Source organism: Biomphalaria glabrata, chromosome 1 (genome assembly GCF_947242115.1).
Source record: "Biomphalaria glabrata chromosome 1, xgBioGlab47.1, whole genome shotgun sequence".
NCBI classification, from domain to species: domain Eukaryota; kingdom Metazoa; phylum Mollusca; class Gastropoda; family Planorbidae; genus Biomphalaria; species Biomphalaria glabrata.
This window is the reverse complement of record NC_074711.1, coordinates 84,545,329-84,567,211: the sequence shown is the minus strand read 5'-3', so window position 1 is coordinate 84,567,211 and position 21,883 is coordinate 84,545,329. Positions and strand designations below refer to the sequence as shown.

Here is a 21,883-nt window from a genome sequence, read left to right as displayed (position 1 = left end):
CTAGGTCATTCAACTTCAACATTTTTTTTTAAATAAATGCATTTAAAAAGTGATAATGGTGGGATACACCTTTCTTTCTCCCCACACCCCTTTCACAAGTGGTCTAAACAAGTGAAGAGAAAATTGGAAAACCTCAGCCTAATAGCATGAAATTGCACTAAAACAAAAACAATTGATAAAAAAATTTCTAATTTATTTATTTATTATTGTCAGTCTTAGACATTAAAGAATATGACTGACCCAAACTAATTGATACAACTATGCCTAATATAAGGTTGTTGTTTTTTTAGCTTAGTTATTCTCCTGTCTCAAACGACAAAGGATGCGCCCATATGAATCACTGGTGTAAAATGCTTCTTAAGCTGTTTAAGCAGAATCTGTGGCTAAACACGCCAATTTTGGAGCCCAATTTGGCCTTAGTTTGAACTTAAGAATGAACCCAATTACATGGGTAGATTAAAAAAACAACTTGCCACAAGGAACTTAAAACTTGATGTGAAAAATAATGTGTTCTTGTAAGTTGGACTTATTACATTCTATTGCATGGTTCAGTGCATAGGGCGGCAAGCTATCACCACTAAGATCAGTCATAGGCGACTTCCACAGCATCTTGCCAGTTGGTGCCCATGGATTTTAGGTCTTCTGAGAGGTGATGCCATGCTAGGCGCCGATGGCCTTGTTTTTGCTTTGCTCTTTGTCGGCTTCCATATTTTGTCTGACTTTGGTAAACATTTTGTCTTGTCCAGAGGTATAAGATGTTTGGTCACTACTTCACTAAGGCAGCGAGTGCCCATGCCGGAAAGGATTTCTCAATTAGTGACATGATCTTGACATGTTATTCCTAGGATCATTCTCAGCCATCGCTGATGAGCCCCATTTAGCCTTTTTTTCTCAACCGTAGGATGACTTCATCTCCCAAGTGGTTGTATTGAGGTGGATCCTGGTCTTCAGGCTAATTGATTTGTTTGCCAACATTGTTGGAACAAGTTGAAAAATGATTCACTGCATGTGGAAGTCAAACAAGTTGTTCACAGACAAATATACAGAAATAGAAGAGATACATTGTAATAACATTTGAACAATAAAAAAAAAAATATTACATTTTTAAGGACTGAACAAAGCAAAATTTATTTGTAAGAAAGTTACTGCTTTTCAACACAAATAATGCAACAACGCCTGATATAAATTTCATCAACTTGTTATACACAACAGTGGCAGACAAGTGGCAGAGATTGATACAGATTTTAAATTCACATTACACAAGTGTGTGTGTGAGATCTGTGCTGGAGGCTGGATCAGGTAAGTTTTGGGACCTAGAGATTCATGAAGCTGAAAGTTCTCCATGTGGGGACAGTAAGATGAAGGCTGGCACAGCCAGTGCACCCATGTCATGGACATAGTAGTGGTGGTGGATGAAAGGATACCATACCCTAAAATCTCAACCAGACAAAAATTCTAGAATATTATCTAGCATAACTGAAAGCATGCTTGGTACAACCAAATCTGTTCAACTGGTCTGATTTGTTAAACAATTGTAAATACTAGTTTAACACTTGAGTTGTAAATAAAATGAGAAAGTAGGTTATTATAAGTACAAAGGATAACTCTTTTTATCTAGATATTTTAAAGGCTCCTATTGTACTTTCATTTTAAGTTCATTGCAATAGTTAATGGCACCACAGAAATTACTGATCCAATTTTTCCTGGGACTGTCCAAAGAATGTGTCCAGATGTTGGAGCCAACTAATTAAACTTGTATCTGACGGAGGCTGAAGAAAACAAAAAACAACATGTATTTACAAATGTAATAATTGCAATAACATTTATTTCAGGGTAAAAAAACAAATGATACACTAAAATAAGGCAAAATACTTTTCCCTAGTATGAGGAGCAAAAGAAATATAAAGGACTGAGAGAAAGCACAATGTCAATGGATGTTGTTAACTACTTGGAGCAAAGAAAAGAGAAAGGCAATATACAACTTTTCTTACAGGGACATCTTCAGCTGTCAGTCCTGACGTGTGTCCCATTACATTTTCTAGTACAATCTGTCCTGAGTGAGGGTATGTGGAAGGAACTTTCAGTGTGCAGACACAGTTTTTTCTCTCTTTTACTATCAGCAACAAGATATTCTTTTCTGGTATCCAGTCGATTGCATGTCTGATGACAAAGTAAAGAAAACAGAACAGGGAAATTATTCACAAAACTGCTTAAGATAACTTGTTGAATTTGAGTTTGTAAAACCAGTTCTTCACTTAAAAAAAATTGTCTTGAAAGCATTCTCCAAAACAACCTCAATTATCTTATGAGTTGTAGACTCTAACATGAGTTAAGTAAAACCACAAATGAAGATGTTTGGAGTAGTTGTTCTTAAAAATTGCCTTTATAAGTAAAAATATCTTACCGTTTTCTAAGCAATGCTATTTCAGAAACAAGTGTTGTTTGGGTCCTCCACAATTTGCTGAGATCCAAAACAAGTCGGACTAAATTGTTTCTTGCTACACTTTTACTAATAATGTCTTTAGCGTCTATAGACTGGTTCAGCTATATACAACAATGAGAATCAAAATGGAAATTAAACATACAAACTTAAACAGAAAATTTCAAGTATCTATTACCTTTGAATAGAGTCAAATGAAATTAGGAAAAAGAAATAAACCAAGATACATAGGATGATGCATTCAGTTTTTTAAATGTGACAATGAACAATGTTCTTGTACATTGACTCAATGGCATGTATGTGATACAATTTATACATGACTTACAAAGGGTGAGATTTACTCTTGCAAAAATTAACATCTGATATGCCACAAAAAGGTTTATAAATGTAATATACCAAATAAAAACCTGTATCTTAAACATCTTCTGTACTGGGACTAAGATAATGTTATAACTCTACCCCTACGTAGGTACTTTCGGTGCGCTGATTTAGTACAACACAAGAACTGTAACTGTATATAAGAAACGAGGAATTACCATGTCGCAGAAAATACTAGACAATTTAGCCTGTAATATTGTAAGTAGTAACCCCAAAGGCATTGCTAAATTCAATTGTAGTTATTTGTTACGTAATTAAATTAAAACTACATATCTACAAAGATTTTTAATTTGACTATCCATTATCCTATATTTTTTTTGGTTGGAATAGGGCGGAACATAAGAACAACAAGCTTTTATGGTGATTTTGTTGGATGGTTCCATATAATGCGGAACAGTAAGCATGTCTGCAACAAGATGAAAATTCACAAGTCTGGCATTGTGGAACAAGAGAAACAGGCGTCCTTCATCCTGCCTGGTAGCTTCGTATGCTGTTACCTAGGACTGGAACAACACTGGGATAAGTATTGTTGGTGCTGTAAGGGGTGCCTGAAGAGTGGATAGGCAGAAAAGATATAAGAACCTGACAAGGTTCTATGCGCAATGTTGTGGTAGAACTATACTCTGTATGTGACAGAAGAAAATCCAAAGCTGACACTGTTCTGTGTTTGTTGAGATTATCTACACTTCATTATAAAAAAAAAACAACATCCATCTAAACTAGTTCAATTGATGAGTTGCCTTCCTTGAATTTACACAATAAAAATGAAATAAAGTAAGCTATCTTATATAATACAGACGTTACTTCAAAAAAGAAGATTATTACGTCTTACGCATCATGCATTCAGTCATGCATATTAACCAATGACTTAAATTCTGCCAAGTCACTGGTTTCCTGGCTAGCTCAGGCAACCCATTCCATGCTCTAATAGCACTTGGGAAAAAGGAGCATTTGTACAAATTTGTCCTAAGCATATGGAACGAGGAATGTGCCTTTATCTTTGTGTCTTTCAGAGTATTTTATTAAATTTTGTTTTTGTATTTGAAGATTATGGTTCAGTGTTTTATGTATAATTGCTAATTTACTTTTGAGTCTTCTGTCCTGAAGGCTTTCTAAATTTAGTGATTTTACTAAAGGTGTTACTCTAGTTAAATGTGAATATTCGTTTGTTATGAATTGCACTGCTCTATTTTGTGTCTGTTCCAGTTTCTTAATGTTTTCTTGAGTTGAGGGGTCCCAAATAGAGGATGCATATTCTATTATTGGCCTAACCAATCCACAAACATGTTGAATACTCTACTGAAGCTATCTCAACAAATCCACAAACATGTTGAATTGAATACTCTACAGAAGCTTTCTCCCACAAACATGTTGAATTGAATACTCTACTGAAGCTATCTCAACAAATTCACAAACAATATGAATTGAATATTCTACTGAGCTACTAAATTAGCTCAAAAAAGTCTTACCTGAACATCAACAAGTTTGCCTTGCTTTGAAAAATTCAGCGTTGCAATCAGCTTGAGTTCTTCCGATGTTATATCCAAATCAGACATTTTTTCATTTAACTGTAAAAATGAGTCAGTTTTAAACTCTAGTTCCAAAGATGTATCTGATTTCACCTGAAGACGTAGTCCAGAATACTCACTCTTTGCCTCCAGCTGTTCTTCCAATCTAAAAAAAATAAATGAATTTTTCAATAAAAAAAAAAAAAAAAAAAAAAAAACTAACTACAATATAAAAATACAAAGAGTTTGAATAGAGAATTGCATTAACCCATTAGCTCCTTCTGCAGTTGGAAACGTTTTCCCGTTTTTGTCCTAAACCGTTGTAGAACGTTTCTAAAACCCCCTATTCAATATACTTGATTTAAACTTTTTAAAAACAAGATTTCTTCTAGTCTCGTTGCAAGAGTGATTACAAATAATTTTGGAGATTACCGATTCTATTTTTAATAAAATCGGGAAGGTTTTTATTTTTTAAATAATTTTTCAAACGAACAGGCCCATAGCCCCAGTGTATAAGCCACGTGGGAAAATGAGTATTTTTGAAGTTTTTTTTATAATCTAGTGGTATTAAACGTATATATTTTTTAAAACTAGACATATAGTTCTATTTTTTAAAGTTATCTGTTTGTTTATTTGTATTAGATCTTCAATTTGATTATTTTTTGCAAAATACATATTTTTTAGGATTTTTTAAACAGAGTTATCCCTCCTTTCTTAGGACTTTGAAGGGTTTTTTTTTGAACCGGAAATAGGAGCTATTGGGTTAATTCACTTTATCTCCCAGAGGACTTTTAAATACAATGAGAAATAATTTTTTTCTAATACAAAACAGTTCATCTCTGTGAGCTGTTCAAATAAATAAGCAATGTGAACAGAGGGAATAAATGTTTTCATCACGGAATTGTCACTTTGAGGGTTAAAGACAAATATTTCACATCCAAAGTTCAAGTTTGACTTCAGCCTTGATGAAAGTCAGATGGCAACTACAGAGATCTACATAAGACCAGGTTCTTTTGTACAGTATTTCAACATTTGAACTGATTTAAGTAAAAAATAAGTTAATTGGTCCAAACAAACAAAATGGAAATTCAGTTTCACTACAGTTGTCCACCTCAGCATTACTACTATAGCACTGACTTAAAAAAATATTGATAACACAAATGTTAAGAATAATGTCACAATGTAATCAGGTCAATTAAATCCTTATTTCATTTGAAAAAACAACGAAAACAACACTTTTTTTTACACATTCCTCTTTTTGGATTAACTAAATGAAGATGCAATGAGTATCATCTGTTTTTGTGAGTCAAAATATCTTGAAAAAGTTTTCAATGCACGGCTATTTAAAAAAACAAGTGTGGCAAAATTTTTAAAAAGTCAGATAAGTCTTTAAACTATTTCTAATACTTGCTTAGTTAACAAATTCTTGGCGGTCACTTCCTTTTCTTCATTCTCGGCAGTTATTGCTTGTAAGTTTTGAACTCTGTCTTGAAGCCTTGCCAGTCTTGACTTCAGAAGATCCCTTTCCTTCAGGGAAGCAGACAGAAGAATGTTCATCTTTTCTGATTCTTTGTTCACTTGACATTTTAAAATCTAAACAAAACAATTATATAATATATTATAAAAGCAGGTTGTACAAAAAAATTTATTGAATTGAAAAAACAACTTTAATTTTAAATATATTAAAACTAATTAAGCTTCACCATCAAGCCATTGACTCTACTCCTCCAAATCAAAATCTGCCAGCACTGGCTATCACAAGCTAGTCCACTATTCCATGGTGTCCAATCAGATTTCTGATAGTCATGAGAGTCAAAAATACATCTCTTGAGACTCTACCTCAATAATATATCTCCCCTCTATTGGGAAGGACGAAAGCAATCTTTCTATCTGAGGGATATCATCTTTCATTGGGGTATGTTAATGAGAAAACAGACCCTTTCAGGAACAGTGTAATGGATTGCGTTAGACTTAGAATAATTTCCCGTTCAGACCATGTGGTCCATAGGGCAGATGATATAAAGAACACAAACAGAACATAAAAAACTAGAACAAGCAAAATATTTTTTAAATCTTAAAAAAAAAATAATAAAAAATCTCAATACAGCAGGACTAAAACCCCTTTTCTATATAAAACAAAATTAATTAACTACCACTAATTGATTAACTAAATGGTTAATTGTTTTATTGATTTATGCATTGTCATAAGGGAAATGACTCAACATATAAAGCCACATTTCTCAATAAAAAGCAGACACCAAAAAAATATAATTAATTGATTATCAATAATTAATTAACTAATTTTTTTTTTTACTGAATTATGTGTTTTGTTAGGTACAACAAGTAATTGTGTAAAGTCTAAACTTTATCCAAGAATGGGTGTGGGAGAAATAAGGTGTACAAAAAGCTTTGTAATAAAAATTCTCACTCACAGACCATTAAAAATTCTTATAATGATATATTGTCTTTATTACTAAACCTGAAATTTACATGCAGCATTCACATCTATTCACATGAAAGATAATGCAATTACATTTGTAAATACATTTTGAAAAATACCTTCTCTTCCAATAACAAGATCTTAGACTCCAGAATAGACAGCTTTTCTTGCATTGTTTTAAGAGCTGTGAAATTTGTATATAAAATGATTCCTAATTAAAACAATGTATTTTTTTTAAAAAAAAAAGGCAAATTATTGATAACTTACAAAAAGTCGGGACAAAATGATTATAAATAGGTAGCTATAAAAAAAGATCTACATCTTGTAAGGCATGTAAAGTAATTCTAGCAGAGTTTACCAGAGTAGTGTCATTATAAAGCAAGAATATTTAATTTATCCAGTTTAATTAATACAACATATCCAGGCTTTTTTACAGTTATCAAGTAAATATTGCTATGATCTATAACTGTCACTAAAATGTTAATTTAAAAAAAAAAAGATATTTTATTTTTAACAAAAACTAATAAAACAAAATATTTTTAACAAAAACTAATAAAACAAAATATTTTACAAAATCTAAACTATAAAACAGAAAGATGCAACTCTTCTTAATCATTAATAAATAACAATGTTGAAGAAATGAGTTGATAGTATCAGTTCCTGTGCACTTACCATCAGCTGCAAGGTCAATAGTTTCTTGAATCTTCTGATCTTGATCACTCATTGCATTAATCTCCTTCACTAGCTCTATAGATTCTGACATACTTTTTTCTGAAATGTTTAAATACACTTTTTCACGGAATAAATAAACAGAGATATAAAACAGAAATGATGTAATACAGTTTTCATCAACCTATACTGACGTAAAAGCTTTTGTTCAGATGTTTTTCCAATTTTCTACACAGCACTGTTCCTCAAGAACCCAAGCTTAAATTAACCCAAAAACTGAAATGTTAGAGACATTCTAGGCACATGAACTGTTGGTTTGTAATGGCTTAGATCTTCATATATGATTCTCATGTTTAACGATACATATAGCCCGACTTACATAGTTTACTAAAAAAGACAAAAGACATCAACAGAACAATGTTATTACACTTGGAGGAATTTGACCATTCTGACATGATAAAGATGGGTAGATATTGTAACAATCAAATGTAAGGTTGGCTGCCTGGTCGTGCGGTTTGAGCGCTGGACTGTCGTTCGGATTTATCGACGGTCTAGGGTTCAAACCCTGCCCGCTCCCATCCCCCGTCATCCTGCGGGAGGTTTGGACTAGGAAGTAAACTATCTTCAACTCTGAAGGAACATCCGAAACATGTCAAACAAACAAGGTTCAACTTAGAAGTAGACAGAATGTCTCGTAATTTTAATTTAATTCTTTAAATTTAATCTAGGGACTTGAAGCAAAGACATTGCCTTACAAGATTTTTTTTCTTCTAAGGAAATGCAAGATGCTACAAACATTTTATAAATAAATCAATCAATCTATGCATACATTTTTCTTTTAAAAAGTATCTTTCATATCTTAACTTGGGCCTTAGTTTCAATTATTATGTTAAATTATATGCAATTCTACATTACATTAAGTCTTAGCTGTGGTTTTTGAGAGCACATGGCCTAGTTCCAAAATCATAACACATAGTTAAGTATTATTTCTCATAAACCACCAAATAAAACAAATACTATTTCTGAACTAAATCTCAACATTTGTTTCTACATAAATCTGTTTGAAAAAATGAGCCCACCTGCTTGTTTTAGTGCCAGCCATTCACCGGGAGGCTTTGCTAATTCTTGAAGTATAATCAGATCTTCAACTTCTGCTAAATATTTCTCTTTCAGAACATTTTTTTGCTAAAGGAACATATAAAAACAAGAAAAAGGATATATACAAAACAAGGGGGAAAAAAGGATGTTACTTTAAGAATTGTACGACTTATGATGATAATTCTAATAAAAACTTAAGAGGACAGTGGCAGATACGATTGGTCAAATTTGTTTTTGACTTTTTTTTAAAAACTTAAACTGAATATAATCTTCACATTGCTGAGGTTTAAAAAATATGGTTTGATTTAAAAATTATTTCTTACAAAGTAAATTATCAAGCAGATACTCAAGTAATACTTTTTTTTTTATTGACAGTCACCTTAGAAAGATAATAACGTTTTTACCACCACTAAAACAGGTTTATTTTCCTCTGCTAGCCCCAAGAAAGTTAATGATCACTTTTTTTTTTGTTAACATTTGTCAGTAGAAAATTATTTTTTCCATTTTATCTTGATGTTGATAATTAACATATAGTTAATAAGGTCTAATTTGACTAAAAATGAATGATGGAGACAGCACATCATATTAGGATGCTCAAGTATTAATAGTACTGGTAAAAATATAGTAATTTGCGTTACTTTATTTCTCAAGAGACAACTGGTAAAAATATAGTAATTTGCGTTACTTTATTTCTCAAGAGACAACTGTTTCTCCTTATGATGACATGTGGCTAGAGAGGCCATATAAAAAATTTAATGTATATAATGCTACCTTAACTCAAAGGTCACTATCAGAAATTCATTGGACAATACTATTTTTCTATGTAGCTAAAGATTAAATTTTACCTGTAGTAAATCATTTAAAGTTTTTTCTAAACCTTCAGGTATTTCATGCAGTTTATATCGCTTGGAGCAAGCTGAGTATAAATCACCTACATACCTGTAAAGAGAAAATGAAACTGTTTGTTTGACAGTCAGATGCAATGCAAATATCAGATTTTAAAAAAATTAGTTGATCTGATGGCATTTAGAAATATTGACTTAAATTAAAACGCTTCAGATTCCCTATAAACTAACTGAAAGTAAGCATGGTGCGCGATGCAAACACAATACCCACGAGACTTGGGGGGGAATCCGGAACTACCCCATTAGATCTAGTAAGTAGTATAAAAACAGATCTAGAGTAGTTTATAAATTTAATTCGGACATTCGCTGTTTTTGTGGTCATTTTAAAAATAATTATTTTAATATTTATTATAAAACTAGTGCGCTGTATAATGTGCTTGTCCATTTTCCAATGATTCTGACCCAATTTCCTTCCATTTAGATGTCTTTTTATGTAAGAAAAACAAATTTCAAATTTGTAAGTCAGGTTGTTGTTTTTTCCTATGTTACCAGGATGACTTTACCTCTTCCTAGGGTTAAGACTATATTTTTTGATTGGCAAAGTCTACACTAATGAGCCCGGCAATATTTATTCTGTTTTGGAGCTGATTTATTTGGTTCTAAAGCCAAGTTGTTTGATTCCATACAAAACAAAATTTTATAGGGTGTCCGAATTAAATTACAATTTTCTTACCAAAATTTATTTCAGACAGCCAGTTTTGGACATCAGTGTTAATGATCTTTCTATATTATATTTGTTTGTTTGTTGTTGTTTTTTTTATAGAGAATAAATGGGCAAATGTTTGGAGTGAGCTTGGTACATTGAATGAAATTAAATGCTTAGATCTAGACCTACTAGACAGATCTAGATTTATATAGAGAGGGAATATAGAGGATTCAGCTATTTAGGCAAGAATGGCTATCCTAACCTGTAGTGTACTATACTACAAAAGATCATCTGTATTAGAAATTTATTAAATTAATTAAAAAAAACCCACAAACATTCAACACACATCTAATAATGCAAACATAAAATAAGTCTAAAAGTCGGTATAGAAGTCAGTATCCCAGTGACATAATTTAGGTAGAATAAGTGTGTTCATATTTTTATTTTTTGTGTATTCATATTTAATATTTATCCATAATTTGAAAACATCTGATTATCTGATTTCATGTGAGGGGCTATGCCTGGGGATCTTAAAATTTAGTTAATGTTAACATAGAATTAAAATCTGAGTTTATTGATGCCTAAATATAGAGACTGTGTCACTGTCCGAAAAAAATTAAATGCCTTTAAATGGTCTCCAGAATCAAATAATGTCGGGTCAAATTCTAATTAAATGAAAACACAAACTGCCTCTTTGACCTTAAATATAATAACAAATATAGGTTAGGGGTACAAATATAACTTATAAGTAGTGTAAAGTAGTCATCCTTATGTCTAGAATTATTATTACTATTATGTTATCTAAGTCTAGATCTAATTATCATTTGGCAATGGTCTTATTAATATTTTATTACTCTTATTTTATCTAAATCTAGTAAAAGTCTAGTAAATCTAAAATCTAGATTCTAGATCTAGATCAACTAGATGTAGATCTAGAATCTAGATCTAATACTAATTATCTAATATTAAAATAAAGTAGATCTAGAGAGATAATCTATAGATCTAGATGTAATCTAGTTTACTTGACTCGATACGTAAACTAATACCAATTCTAGATCTAGATTCTAAATCTAGATCAATAAATCTCTATTTTTGTGAAAAATTACTTTTTCTTTTCGATGATGTAGGAAAAGTCGTCCATTTTTAAATTGAAGCGCTGGTGGATGAAAATTGATTTTCTAGCACAGAAGATTCAAAATTAGATATCTACACAGCGCACTTTACTTTTACACAGCTCTGACCTAGTCTAGAACCAAAACTCAGACTTAGTAAGATAACAGTCTGTGAATACGTAAGTCCATAGACAGCCTAGATTACACTATTACTATTATCACTATATTCTATACTGAGACTATACTCATCTAGTAGATCTAGTCTAGATATTAGGCCAGATAGTTGAGAGATAAGTCTAGCGACTAGTCTAGTCTAGAGTTACACTCTAGTCACTCTAGAGATGATTGATAATGATTTAAAATTTAATGTAATGATAATAATATTATTATTAGATCTAGATCTATATAATATATTAATTATTATATTTAAAATATTGATAATCAGTTAAAACTATGATTCTATTCAATCTAGACTAATCTAGGGTTTTGGCTTTAAAAAAAAAGTAAAAATATTGAATATTTTGCCTACAATGCTATATTTATATTATTAATATTATACTATACTAGTCGACCCACAGTGTAGCATACACCATTATTTTGCAGGGCCGGCCTTAGGCCAATGCAACCTATGCGACCGCAGTGGGACCTGCACTTTCAAAGGACCCGCACTAATTCTAGGTGTAAATTATTAAATTAAACCATTTTATAACTTATAACAGAATTACCGAAGCCTCCTGATTTATCAGGAGCTCCTTGAAATCTCCTGAAATTGAGCTATTGAGCGTGATCTACATAGGAAACACAATTTTTATGATATAATATACTGTATGACTTCACTACACGCAAGGCTCGTAAAGTAGTTCTGTACGTAGTAAAGAATGAATAAAATGCAAAGATGAATTTATTTTCTAATACAAACTCTTAAATTTCATTTTAATCCGTATCCCTACCCAAACTTGGCCATGCGAAATCCGTTTCGCATAGGGCCCCACAGTGGTTGAGTCCGGCCCTGCTATTTGGTGACGGGTGAATACAGAGTAGATTACTTGTTCCCCCGCCCCCCCTCTCCTTTTTTTTCGCCGCTAAAACTACATGGGGTGGATATAAAAAAGAGTGATCTTTCCATGACTTCTTGGTCACAACGGTTAAGTGCGGCCCTGTTATTTTGTGACGGGTGAATACTTGTTCTCCCTCCCCCCTCTTTTTTTTTGCGTAGGGTAACGTTAGTTTGATTTGCAGAAATAAAAGAGTGATCTTTCCTTTACTTCTTGTCCAAACTCTTGAGCCATGAAGAGAATTAGATATGTAGATTATATAATAGTAAATAGTATATATATATAGTTCGTTCATCATGATTCAATGATGACCACTTTGTCATCCAGGGGGCTGATGGCTTTGTACTGGGGTTTTATGCCTCCTCATGTGGCTGGTGAGACCTAATATGTAAGAGGGTGTCCCTGAAGCGCTTTCTTTGACCACCTTGTGAGCGCTTTCCTTCGCTTAGTTGGCCATACAAGAGTCGTTTAGGGATGCAGTGGTCTTCAATTCTGCAGACGTGTCCTGCCCATCGCAGCTGGGACTGCATCAGGATTGTATGGATGCTTTGCAGACCCACTATTTGAAGGACTTCAGTATCTGGTATTTTGTCTTGCCATTTGACATTCAGTATTTTTCCTAGACATGTCATGTGGAAGTGATTCGGTTTCTTTGCATGTTTTCTGTACACTGTCCACATTTCTGAGGCATAGAGCAATGTAGGAAGGATGACGGCTCGATAGATCTCTAGCTTTGTATTTGTGTTGATACGTCTGTTCCAGACATTTTTAGACAGTCTGCCATAGGATGCACTGGCCTTGGCGATACGCAGGTCGATTTCATTATCAATCTTTATAGTATATAAATATAAACTCAAAACTAGTAATAAAATTTGTTTCAATAACATACAATTTAGATCTACATTTTGATTAAAATAATATTTCAAAGTATAAGAAAATGAACTTAAATATATTTAAGAATGACAGGAATTTTAATTGGCAATAAAAATTTTGTACAATAATGACATTTTTATTTTGACATTTCAGTTACTGGTAACTAAAAAAAATAATAATGGACGATTTAACAGCATCTTTAGCTGGAACTTTGGATATAAGCCAGGACCCCAATAAAACCTCTGCACCTCATCCAAGGTTTTGTCAATACAAACAAAAGTCATCTGGCTATGATCAGGATTCAAGGCGTAAAAAGATTTTGGAAAGTCAGAAAAAGTAAGATAGCTTAAGAATATATATATTATATATATATAGCTCCTCCTTCATAGTTCAAGATGAGTATATATCTCATGTTCTATGAACTCAAAGTTGTTGGCTATGGAGTCCAATTTTCACTATAAAAAGCTGGCCACATAAATGGCAGAGATGGTAATGAAGCTATAGTTAGGGAGATTTGCCCTGCTTAATTCCTACTCCAATGGCAGAACAAGGTCCAGATAACTGGAGCTGGTTTGAAGTGCAGCAGATGACATGCCCCCCACCCCATTGCTCTGAATGCTCCAGGATGCTTGCTAGGTGACTCCTGATGGCCATAGTAGTCCAGTTTGAAGACCACTTGTTTGGTGGTGGATAGATACTGTCTTGGCTAAATCCCACCTGGTTTAGCCCTTCAGTCAAGGCAGTTTGCTGGGGTGTTGCCTTTGATGCATGCTGACAACTGCTTGGAGCCACAGGTGAGATCTGTACTCTGAGTGGAGACCAAGGTCAATTCAGCTGAAATAGCCTGATTGCCCTGTTGATGGAGGTACTACTCCTCCTTCAGAACCCCATACACCACACACACAACTATAAAATGCCAGTTATATTAATCCCTATAAATTTGGTACAGAAATCAGTGTGTTTGACTTTAACCCATTTATCTGCAAATGAGGCATCCGACTTTCTATTTCCAAAAAAAAAAAAAATTTCAAGATATCTGAAAGTTAATTGTTGGATCAATGTCAACTACATATTATATGCATAATATTTAATAAATAAAATTTCTATCACATTTTAAAGACAGAGATATCATTTGAAAGATTATTGAAAGATTACTGTTATTTGTGATCATTTTTTTAGTTCATTCACTGTATTCACTAAATTTAAAAGGTAGAAGTAACTTGAAAATGTAACTACAGAGAGAATCATCATTTATATTAGACTATCAAATTGTGTAGATTTACAATAATAAAATAACCTTTATTTTCCTATTTAACAATTTTTAATTTCTCACTTTGTTTTAGATATATGTTTTAGATATATGTTTTCTGTAATATATAGCTCCAATATCCAATAAAATGCTTGTAAGACAAAATATGTACATTTAAATTGCTTAATTATAAAGATTTTCCCTTTTTTCTTTAACAGTAGAAGGTTTGATTTCTTAAATCTAGTTAGAAATCTAACTGATGATTGTTGGGATGAGGATTCCAAAGAAGAAAAGGAGGATGAAAATTTAATGGAGATAGATGTAGCTCTAAAAAAGCCTGGCCGGTTTTATAAAGATCAGGTAAACATTTTTTATCAAGATCAGATACAATTTTTTTTAAAATTCACATGAAAAATAATAAAGCACCAGTATTTTAGTAAAATAGAATTTGAAAGTCTTAAAAGATTTAATTTCCTTATTGATTAAAAGACAATCAAAATAAAAAGTTTTCAAACTAAAATGCAACAATATTTAAAAAACATTATTAATTATGTTATTAACAAGTTCTACAAATACATAAAATTTACATTTGGAAGCAGCTTTAATTTAAAGAAATGTCAATTTTTCTATATTTCGAGTAACTAAATTGGCACATATTTGATTCTCAGTTGATGTTATCTGAATGGCTAGTCGAAGTTCCAAATGATTTTGCCTCCGAATGGATTACTGTATTGTGTCCAGTAGCTCGCCGCTGTTTAATTGTTGCATCAAGGGTAAGTAGATTGTACAATGTTTAAAATATTATTTAGGAATAAGATATATTATTTTCATAAACATTCAAATTTTGATGTATCATATGATGTTACTTAGAAAGTCCAGTTATTAAAACATATAAAATTTATTTGAAGAGCACTTTAAAAATGATTGGATTTTCTGTTTACATTCAGTACATGTTTGTTTACATTCAGTACATGTTTGTTTACATTCAGTACATGTTTGTTTACATTCAGTACATGTTTGTTTATATTCAGTACGTTTAATTGTCTGCTTGGTATTCAAGGGAACAACAAAGGCCTACACTAAAAGCGGATACTGTATGAATAGTTTTCCTTCACATTTACCAGGAGGCTTCCACAAAAATACTTGTAAAGGTATATAATATTAAAGATTTTTTTTTCTCTCATTATTGGCTTGTTATTGTAAAACTAATTTCTTTGAAAACTAGAACAAGTTTAATATTTCAATATCTCCTTTGTTTTTCTGAATGTTTTTTAAACTCTTTTTTTAGGGTATTATGTTGGGTTTATTCTTTTTTTTTTAAATCTCATTTGCTGTCTTATGCATTAATTTAAATGTAAAGAAAACCTTTTTAAATTTAAAATAAAAATAAAGGAAGAAATGAGCAACAATACTTTAAATTTAACAGCTTATACTGTAACTTAATAATTCAAATGTTATAGTATTAATATTAAACAAAGGACAACCTGTAAATCACGATTTATTTAACTTGGATGTGTAAATGTAAACTTGCTGTAAATCATGATTTATATAAATTGAATGTGTAAATGTAAACTTCCTACTCTCTTATGTCAGTGTTTGCTGATTCTGTTCATCTCAAGGTAGCACCATATTAGACTGTTTGTACCATGAGGCTAGTCAAACATACTACATTCTGGATTTAATGTGTTGGAATGGACACACAGTCTATGATACAGAGGTAAGTACAATTTTGTAGAGTTTCAATTGTCTATTTTTTCCTATGTTTTGTTTTCTTGTCACACATGTCTCTTAATCAACCTTACCTTAAAAACGTCTTTTAAGGTTGTCAGATTAATTTCGATTAAATTTTTTTTTTTATATGCATGTAGTTTTTTTTTAACGGGTTTGATTGCTGTAAGATTATCCTCGTCTTCAGCAAGACATTTTGTAGGTGGGTTGTTTTGTTCACACAAAATATTTTAACAATGCTAGAAGTCGGAGTTTAGAATATAGTCAAGAATTTTAAAAAGCAATTAGTAAAGGTTTCATATTTGAGTAAAAAAAAATTTTAAAGCTCCCCTTTCAGACCTTGCGATATATAGAGCAGATGATATTAAGGTCATCTGTTTCTTTGGTCAACATTTAACGAGCAAGGTGTCATGTGGCCAGTCATTGAACAACCACCTTCACTTTCCCCAACTAAACTCAGGTACCCATTAGAGATGGGTGGTCTAAGGGGTGTCCTGTAAGTCCCAAAATTCAAAATCCCAGTTTTCAAGACTTCAACCCAGGACCCCAGGTTCGGAAGCCAAGTGCTTAACCACTCAGCCACTGCGCCCTTGAGGTCGAAGATGATCACAATCTTATTTCTTTTGAGCTTAAAGATGGCCATAAAGCCCCTTCACTTTGAAGGGTTAGGTTGGGTCTGTTGCAGTATTGCCTGCTTTTGTTCTTAGTTTTATTATGGCTCCTACTTCTTTGCTGATGACAATCCTCTTTGCCTCATAGTTTGAAACACCAAGCTGTGAGGAACTATCATGCTCTAGCATTTCCCAGTCAGAAATGCGGATTTTTGAGTGAGCTCTTGAGAGTATCTTTATATATCCTGCAATTAGAACCTACATGTCAATACCATTAAGTTTAAGACTTTCATCTGTCATTGTGGTGAAGGAAAAGAAATCATTATGATAATCAATGATAAGCTGAGTATGATACACATATTTTTTTCCTTATCAGACAGAATTTCGCTTTTATTGGTTGCATGAGAAGTTAAGAGAGACTCCAGCACTGATTGAAGTATCCAGAACCAATCCTGTAAGTCAATAGTTTTAGTCCATGAATATTTCACTGTAAAAATAAAACTTCATCATGAATGTTAAAACAATATATTATGATTTTATAATAGTTTATAATTTTATTCCTTTCACCACACAAAGAGACTACGAGGATTAAAACAACTGCTTCAAATATCAAGCTTTTTAAAAAAATAATAATAATACAAGTATAAAAAAAATATAACCATTTAATAATTGTCTTGTTAATAAAAATATTTTATAAAATAGAATAAGACTAACAAAGACTGTAAACAATCTAACTGTAGTCTACATAAGATTAAGGGAAGCTTGTAAATATTCTGTTTTGTCTTACTGATTTCTTTTACTTAGAAATTTCAACCCCCACCCCCCCCACCCCCCTTTCCTTTTTTTTTTAAGTTTCTCATTTTGCTCATATCATTTTTTAGGAAATCAAACAAAAAGATAATTTAATAAAAGACACTCATTATTTCAGACTACAATAAAAATTTTGTCTTAATTTCACGATCAAAATGGAATGTCATTATTTTTTTTTTAAACATGCATGTTCAAATTTAGAAATTAAAGAGAACTTTTTGTTTATTTAATATTTCAGTACAAGTTTATTGGTTTGCCAGACTTCTGCAGTACTTCTGAGGACATTTGTTCAGCAGTCACGTCTGCTCAATTCCCAGTAAGCTGCATTTTTTTCTTATGGTGTTCAGAAATACAAAGACATGTATTATTAGTTTAGTTTATTTAGTCAAAATCTACAAATGCATTTAGGTTTTTCAAAATTTCCATATCACTGTGTAATGCTTATATGAACTAGCTATCTTTGATAATACACTCTAATAGTATTATGCTTAGCAGATGTGTAGCAAGCAAAATAAAAGCTAACCATGAAAGGCCAGGTGAATAATTGTCTATGGGCTGTCGCCTCTGGTGTGTAATGATGCCTAAATTTGCCTAATGGCTATAATCCTAATTATTAAATACAACTTACAGCACTATCATTCTTATAATCCCCAAATCAATCTTCCTGGCTAGTATTATTACTATGCAAAATAACATGTCATTTCTCATTGGTAGGGATAATTGACAAATAAATGAAACTATTCTGTTTAGTACTTCTTGTATAAAATACTTTAAAAATTACTTCTTGATTTATTTTCCATTTATGCAATTAGCCATACAGAGTTTTTTTATGCTTCAAATATGAACTCAAAAGCCTACAAAAATGTATTTGTGAAATTAACTTGATGAATTAATAATGTCTGTTTCTAAGTGTATGATAAATTTAATTTTATGCACACTGTTTCTAAGTGTATGATAAATTTAATTTTATGCACACGAAAGGGTTTACCTTCTTTTTGAACTTTGCTCTATAGATTGACGGCCTATTGTTTTACCATAAAAGAACTCATTACACTTTTGGAAGTACCCCATTAGTGGTGTGGCTGAAACCTTACATGTTACAAGAAATTTTGGGCATTACTGTTCCAGATCATCAGATGACTCACATGCCTAAAGACTACAGTAACTATGCTGACCACATGAAAAAGGTAGGCATGTTCTCTATAAATATAGGTCATGTCCTACCTTTTGCTTTAGTGTACTATTTCTGAGTTTGGGACTAACTATAAAAAGATGTGCCAAGCTGGTATCAGGGCACTAATCAGTTTATTAAGTCTATATGGTTCAAGCTTCATGTGAATTTATTACCAAATTTGAATTTTATTGTTTGTTAGTACTTGAAGCACAGTGTGTGATCTCTTATTTTATGATTTCAATTTGGAAAATTAAATTATTTTATTTCGAAGAAAAAGTTATGTTGCTTCTTCATCCAAACTAGAATCCCAAGCACAGACCTGCCTACCGTTATGCAAAATGCGTATTCGTTACGCAAAATCTCCAAAAAATGACCGTCAGTACGCAAATACGCATTGAACCCGTCGCGTTACGCATTTCTTTTCCTTTTTTTTTTCCTCTCTTGACTAGCTTAGGAGCGGTCACAGAAGTCACGCTAAGCCGCCCTGTTGGGGGGGGGGGCAGAAAAGGTGGGGGAACACATTGTGTCCAGATCTATACGTTGATTGGTTCTTAAAAGCAATTAGATTTAGTCTAGAAATGAAGAACGCGAGAGTGAGGGAGTGGCGGGTTGGTACGTGACCTCCGTATGTCGAAGGTGCCGGTTGGTACCGTCAGCTGATACAACAACGTGACTTTTTTTTTTTTTGTGTTCATTAGTAGAAATTAATTATGTTGAATCCCTGATTCCCGTATTCATTTGTATAGAATCGATTCAAAACACATTGAGTGACATTGTAGATATCTAGTCTAGATCTAGTTAACTTGTTATACAGGAGTAGATCTAGAGTCTAGCTAGTCATTACATTATGTGATGATTCTCTACATTACTCTACAATCTAGATCCAATTTACAATTTAGTTGTAGTATGATTTAGATCTAGATCGATAACATCTACAACCATCTAGTCTAGATCTAGACTAGATTCTTAGTCTTAGTATAGAATAGATCTAGGATGAAGGTAGGCCTACGAAAGTTTGGAGTAGACCTATGTTTGTAGCGGATCCACGGCATCGGTAACACTCTTGAGCCCAGATCTAGAGTAGATTATATTCATTATATAGACATAGATCCAGATCTAGTCTAGATATCATCTCTATTGTCATATTGATTTAGATTGTAGATATAGATCTAATCATGACATTTAGATCTAATATTATATATACACACACACATATATAGGCTATATTATATATGACAAAATAGTGGATCGCGTAAGTCACAGTAAGTGTTACGCATTCAGGTGCCAAAATACGCATTTTGACCATCAGCGTTACGCATTTGGACTTTTATTGGTAGGCAGGTCTGCAAGCATACAAATTAGCCAGAAGTATTCACCACCTTACTCTAGCATAACAGACGATTTGTGAAATTAATCATATATATATATATATATATATATATATTGTTACACTTCTCACTGTCCAGGTTCTCTGCAAACTGCACCACACGACACAACCAATCTAAAGAACTTGATAACTCAGGGCTCCAAAGTAACAGTAACAGTTTAATTTCAAATACATGACAGCTGAACTGTACAATTGGCAACAACACTAACACTGACTGTACCAAAACATTGCCTCCGATCCAGACTGACTTCGCCTCATACTGGTCACATTGCGAAGTAATGTGAAGTGTCTTGACTCTAACGCACTTGCTCTTATATGGGGTCCCTACAGGCCTTCTAGAATCGGATGGAACGTCACTTGACCACTGGTTGACCACATTCGCTGTGACTTGCGTGCGTAATATTTACAACACTGGTCTTTGCCGAACTGGCGTGTACTGTCGCTCATCACTGTTGACCACTCATCTAGCGCTGGCCTGGGGCAATTTGCGTAGTCTAAAACACACGCAGCACTACCCCCATTTGTGTCACCACCAGGTTTATAACAATATTATTATTATTGTGGGAAGAGAATTTTGTAGTGTCTTGTCTGGTCAAAAGCTAACTATAGAATTGTTATTTATATTTATTTTATGTGTTGACATGCTTCCATAGGTCGAAGAAGACAAAAACAAGATTCAACAAGAAAAGCAGAGCAAAAGAACTAAAACTCGTCGAGGCCAAAAGAATAAGATGTCCCTTGAAATGGAGTTGGAACAATCAGATGTGACAAATGGCACATGTCCTGAGAGTTTAGAGGACAATGCTTTAGTTTCTGAAACAATTTGTGACACTTGATTAAAATAATATTGACTTCAATATGTAAATGTAATTTAATTTAATGTTTGTATAAGACACATTATTATTTAGTTAAGTTATTCTTTAAAATTAAGTAGTCATCAAAATTTAAAGTTCAGTTTTGATACATGGCTTTCCATAATTCCTGAAAAATATGTAGTGTTAATTTATTACAATTTTGTTATCTAGATTTCTGAAATGCACTTTTATATAATATTTTTTCAAATTACTGTTGTTTTACACTCATATGAATAGAATTTTGTAAAACTGTAGTGTTACAAATAAATCTATTTACAGTTAGTTAATAAGATCCTCTAACAATTATTTTAAAGAATTATGCTATTGTGTTATTGCAGTACCTAATGGTATAAGTTTGATATTTCTATTACAATGTTGCTGTTTTTTAACTTGTATATAATTTGTACATAATATTCTGATAAATATTAATAAAATTTATTTATCAATTTTTTTTTCTTCTAATTTTCATTTAAATCACAGCTCATTTGATTTTTAATGAAAACAACAAAACATACAGGCCAAAGTACATTTATTCTTAATTAACATCATCAATGAAAGAGCTCTTTCATAAGGAGAAACTTACATGAGTTGAATAGTGAAATCTCAAGACTTAAAATAGTGTTATAATAATAACATTTACAGCAAACAATATAAGCATCACATTTAGAGAAGTTTTGACAAAACATTGTATAAAAACAAATACTTTTATATCACAGTCTGTAGCAATGTGTAAACAGAAAAGAAATAAAATATTGATATAAACATTTTCAAATAGAAACTGAACATATCCGGAATAAAAACACACAAGTAATGCTGTAAACACATTGCAAATGAAGATTATATATACAAAAAATATCCTTTAAAAATAAACAGTAATATATTTATCTTTGTCAGTGCATATAAAAAAAAATCAGCAGTTTGAAATATCAGCAGAATTGGACATGGA

The 21,883-nt window shown here is 32.2% G+C and overlaps 2 protein-coding genes across 4 annotated transcripts; one reads left to right on the top strand and one right to left on the bottom strand.

The window, feature by feature from the left end:
• Positions 1 to 1,096: 1,096 nt before the first annotated feature.
• LOC106064176 (uncharacterized) lies at positions 1,097 to 11,324 on the bottom strand. Of its 2 annotated transcripts, XM_056018258.1 has the most exons (10): positions 11,191 to 11,324; positions 9,379 to 9,472; positions 8,515 to 8,620; positions 7,439 to 7,537; positions 6,886 to 6,950; positions 5,738 to 5,919; positions 4,288 to 4,492; positions 2,405 to 2,544; positions 1,992 to 2,160; positions 1,097 to 1,769 (listed from the first exon to the last, which is right to left on the bottom strand). In XM_056018258.1, exons 1-10 carry the CDS (start codon positions 11,223 to 11,225, stop codon positions 1,686 to 1,688), a joined length of 1,179 nt encoding a protein of 392 aa, XP_055874233.1. In that variant the 5' UTR covers positions 11,226 to 11,324; the 3' UTR covers positions 1,097 to 1,685. The 2 variants fall into 2 exon arrangements, with proteins under 2 accessions (XP_055874233.1, XP_055874234.1); XM_056018259.1 differs by lacking the exons at positions 9,379 to 9,472; positions 11,191 to 11,324 and adding an exon at positions 9,473 to 9,661.
• Positions 11,219 to 21,383, top strand: LOC106064192 (snurportin-1-like). 2 transcript variants are annotated; one of them, XM_013222694.2, is made up of 10 exons: positions 11,219 to 11,375; positions 13,278 to 13,460; positions 14,592 to 14,733; positions 15,042 to 15,146; positions 15,434 to 15,524; positions 15,993 to 16,090; positions 17,089 to 17,166; positions 17,761 to 17,838; positions 18,536 to 18,709; positions 20,737 to 21,383. In XM_013222694.2, exons 2-10 carry the CDS (start codon positions 13,303 to 13,305, stop codon positions 20,917 to 20,919), a joined length of 1,107 nt encoding a protein of 368 aa, XP_013078148.2. In that variant the 5' UTR covers positions 11,219 to 11,375; positions 13,278 to 13,302; the 3' UTR covers positions 20,920 to 21,383. The 2 variants fall into 2 exon arrangements, with proteins under 2 accessions (XP_013078148.2, XP_055874235.1); XM_056018260.1 differs by lacking the exon at positions 11,219 to 11,375 and adding an exon at positions 11,459 to 11,564.
• The last annotated feature ends 500 nt before the right edge of the window (positions 21,384 to 21,883 follow it).

What these genes read in the sequence shown, in the direction of transcription:
- LOC106064192 (XM_013222694.2), top strand. Translation starts at nt 13,303, where the DNA reads ATGGACGATTTAACAGCATCTTTAGCTGGAACTTTGGATATAAGCCAG. An exon ending in CCACAAAAATACTTGTAAAG is followed by an intron (nt 15,525 to 15,992) that starts GTATATAATATT and finishes GTTCATCTCAAG; the next exon opens with GTAGCACCATATTAGACTGT. An exon ending in ATGCTGACCACATGAAAAAG is followed by an intron (nt 18,710 to 20,736) that starts GTAGGCATGTTC and finishes ATGCTTCCATAG; the next exon opens with GTCGAAGAAGACAAAAACAA.
- LOC106064176 (XM_056018258.1), bottom strand. Translation starts at nt 11,225, where the DNA reads ATGGACGACTTTTCCTACATCATCGAAAAGAAAAA. An exon ending in CTTTAAATGATTTACTACAG is followed by an intron (nt 8,621 to 9,378) that starts GTAAAATTTAAT and finishes ATGTTCCTTTAG; the next exon opens with CAAAAAAATGTTCTGAAAGA. An exon ending in GCCAAGAATTTGTTAACTAA is followed by an intron (nt 4,493 to 5,737) that starts GCAAGTATTAGA and finishes TATTTTTTTTAG; the next exon opens with ATTGGAAGAACAGCTGGAGG.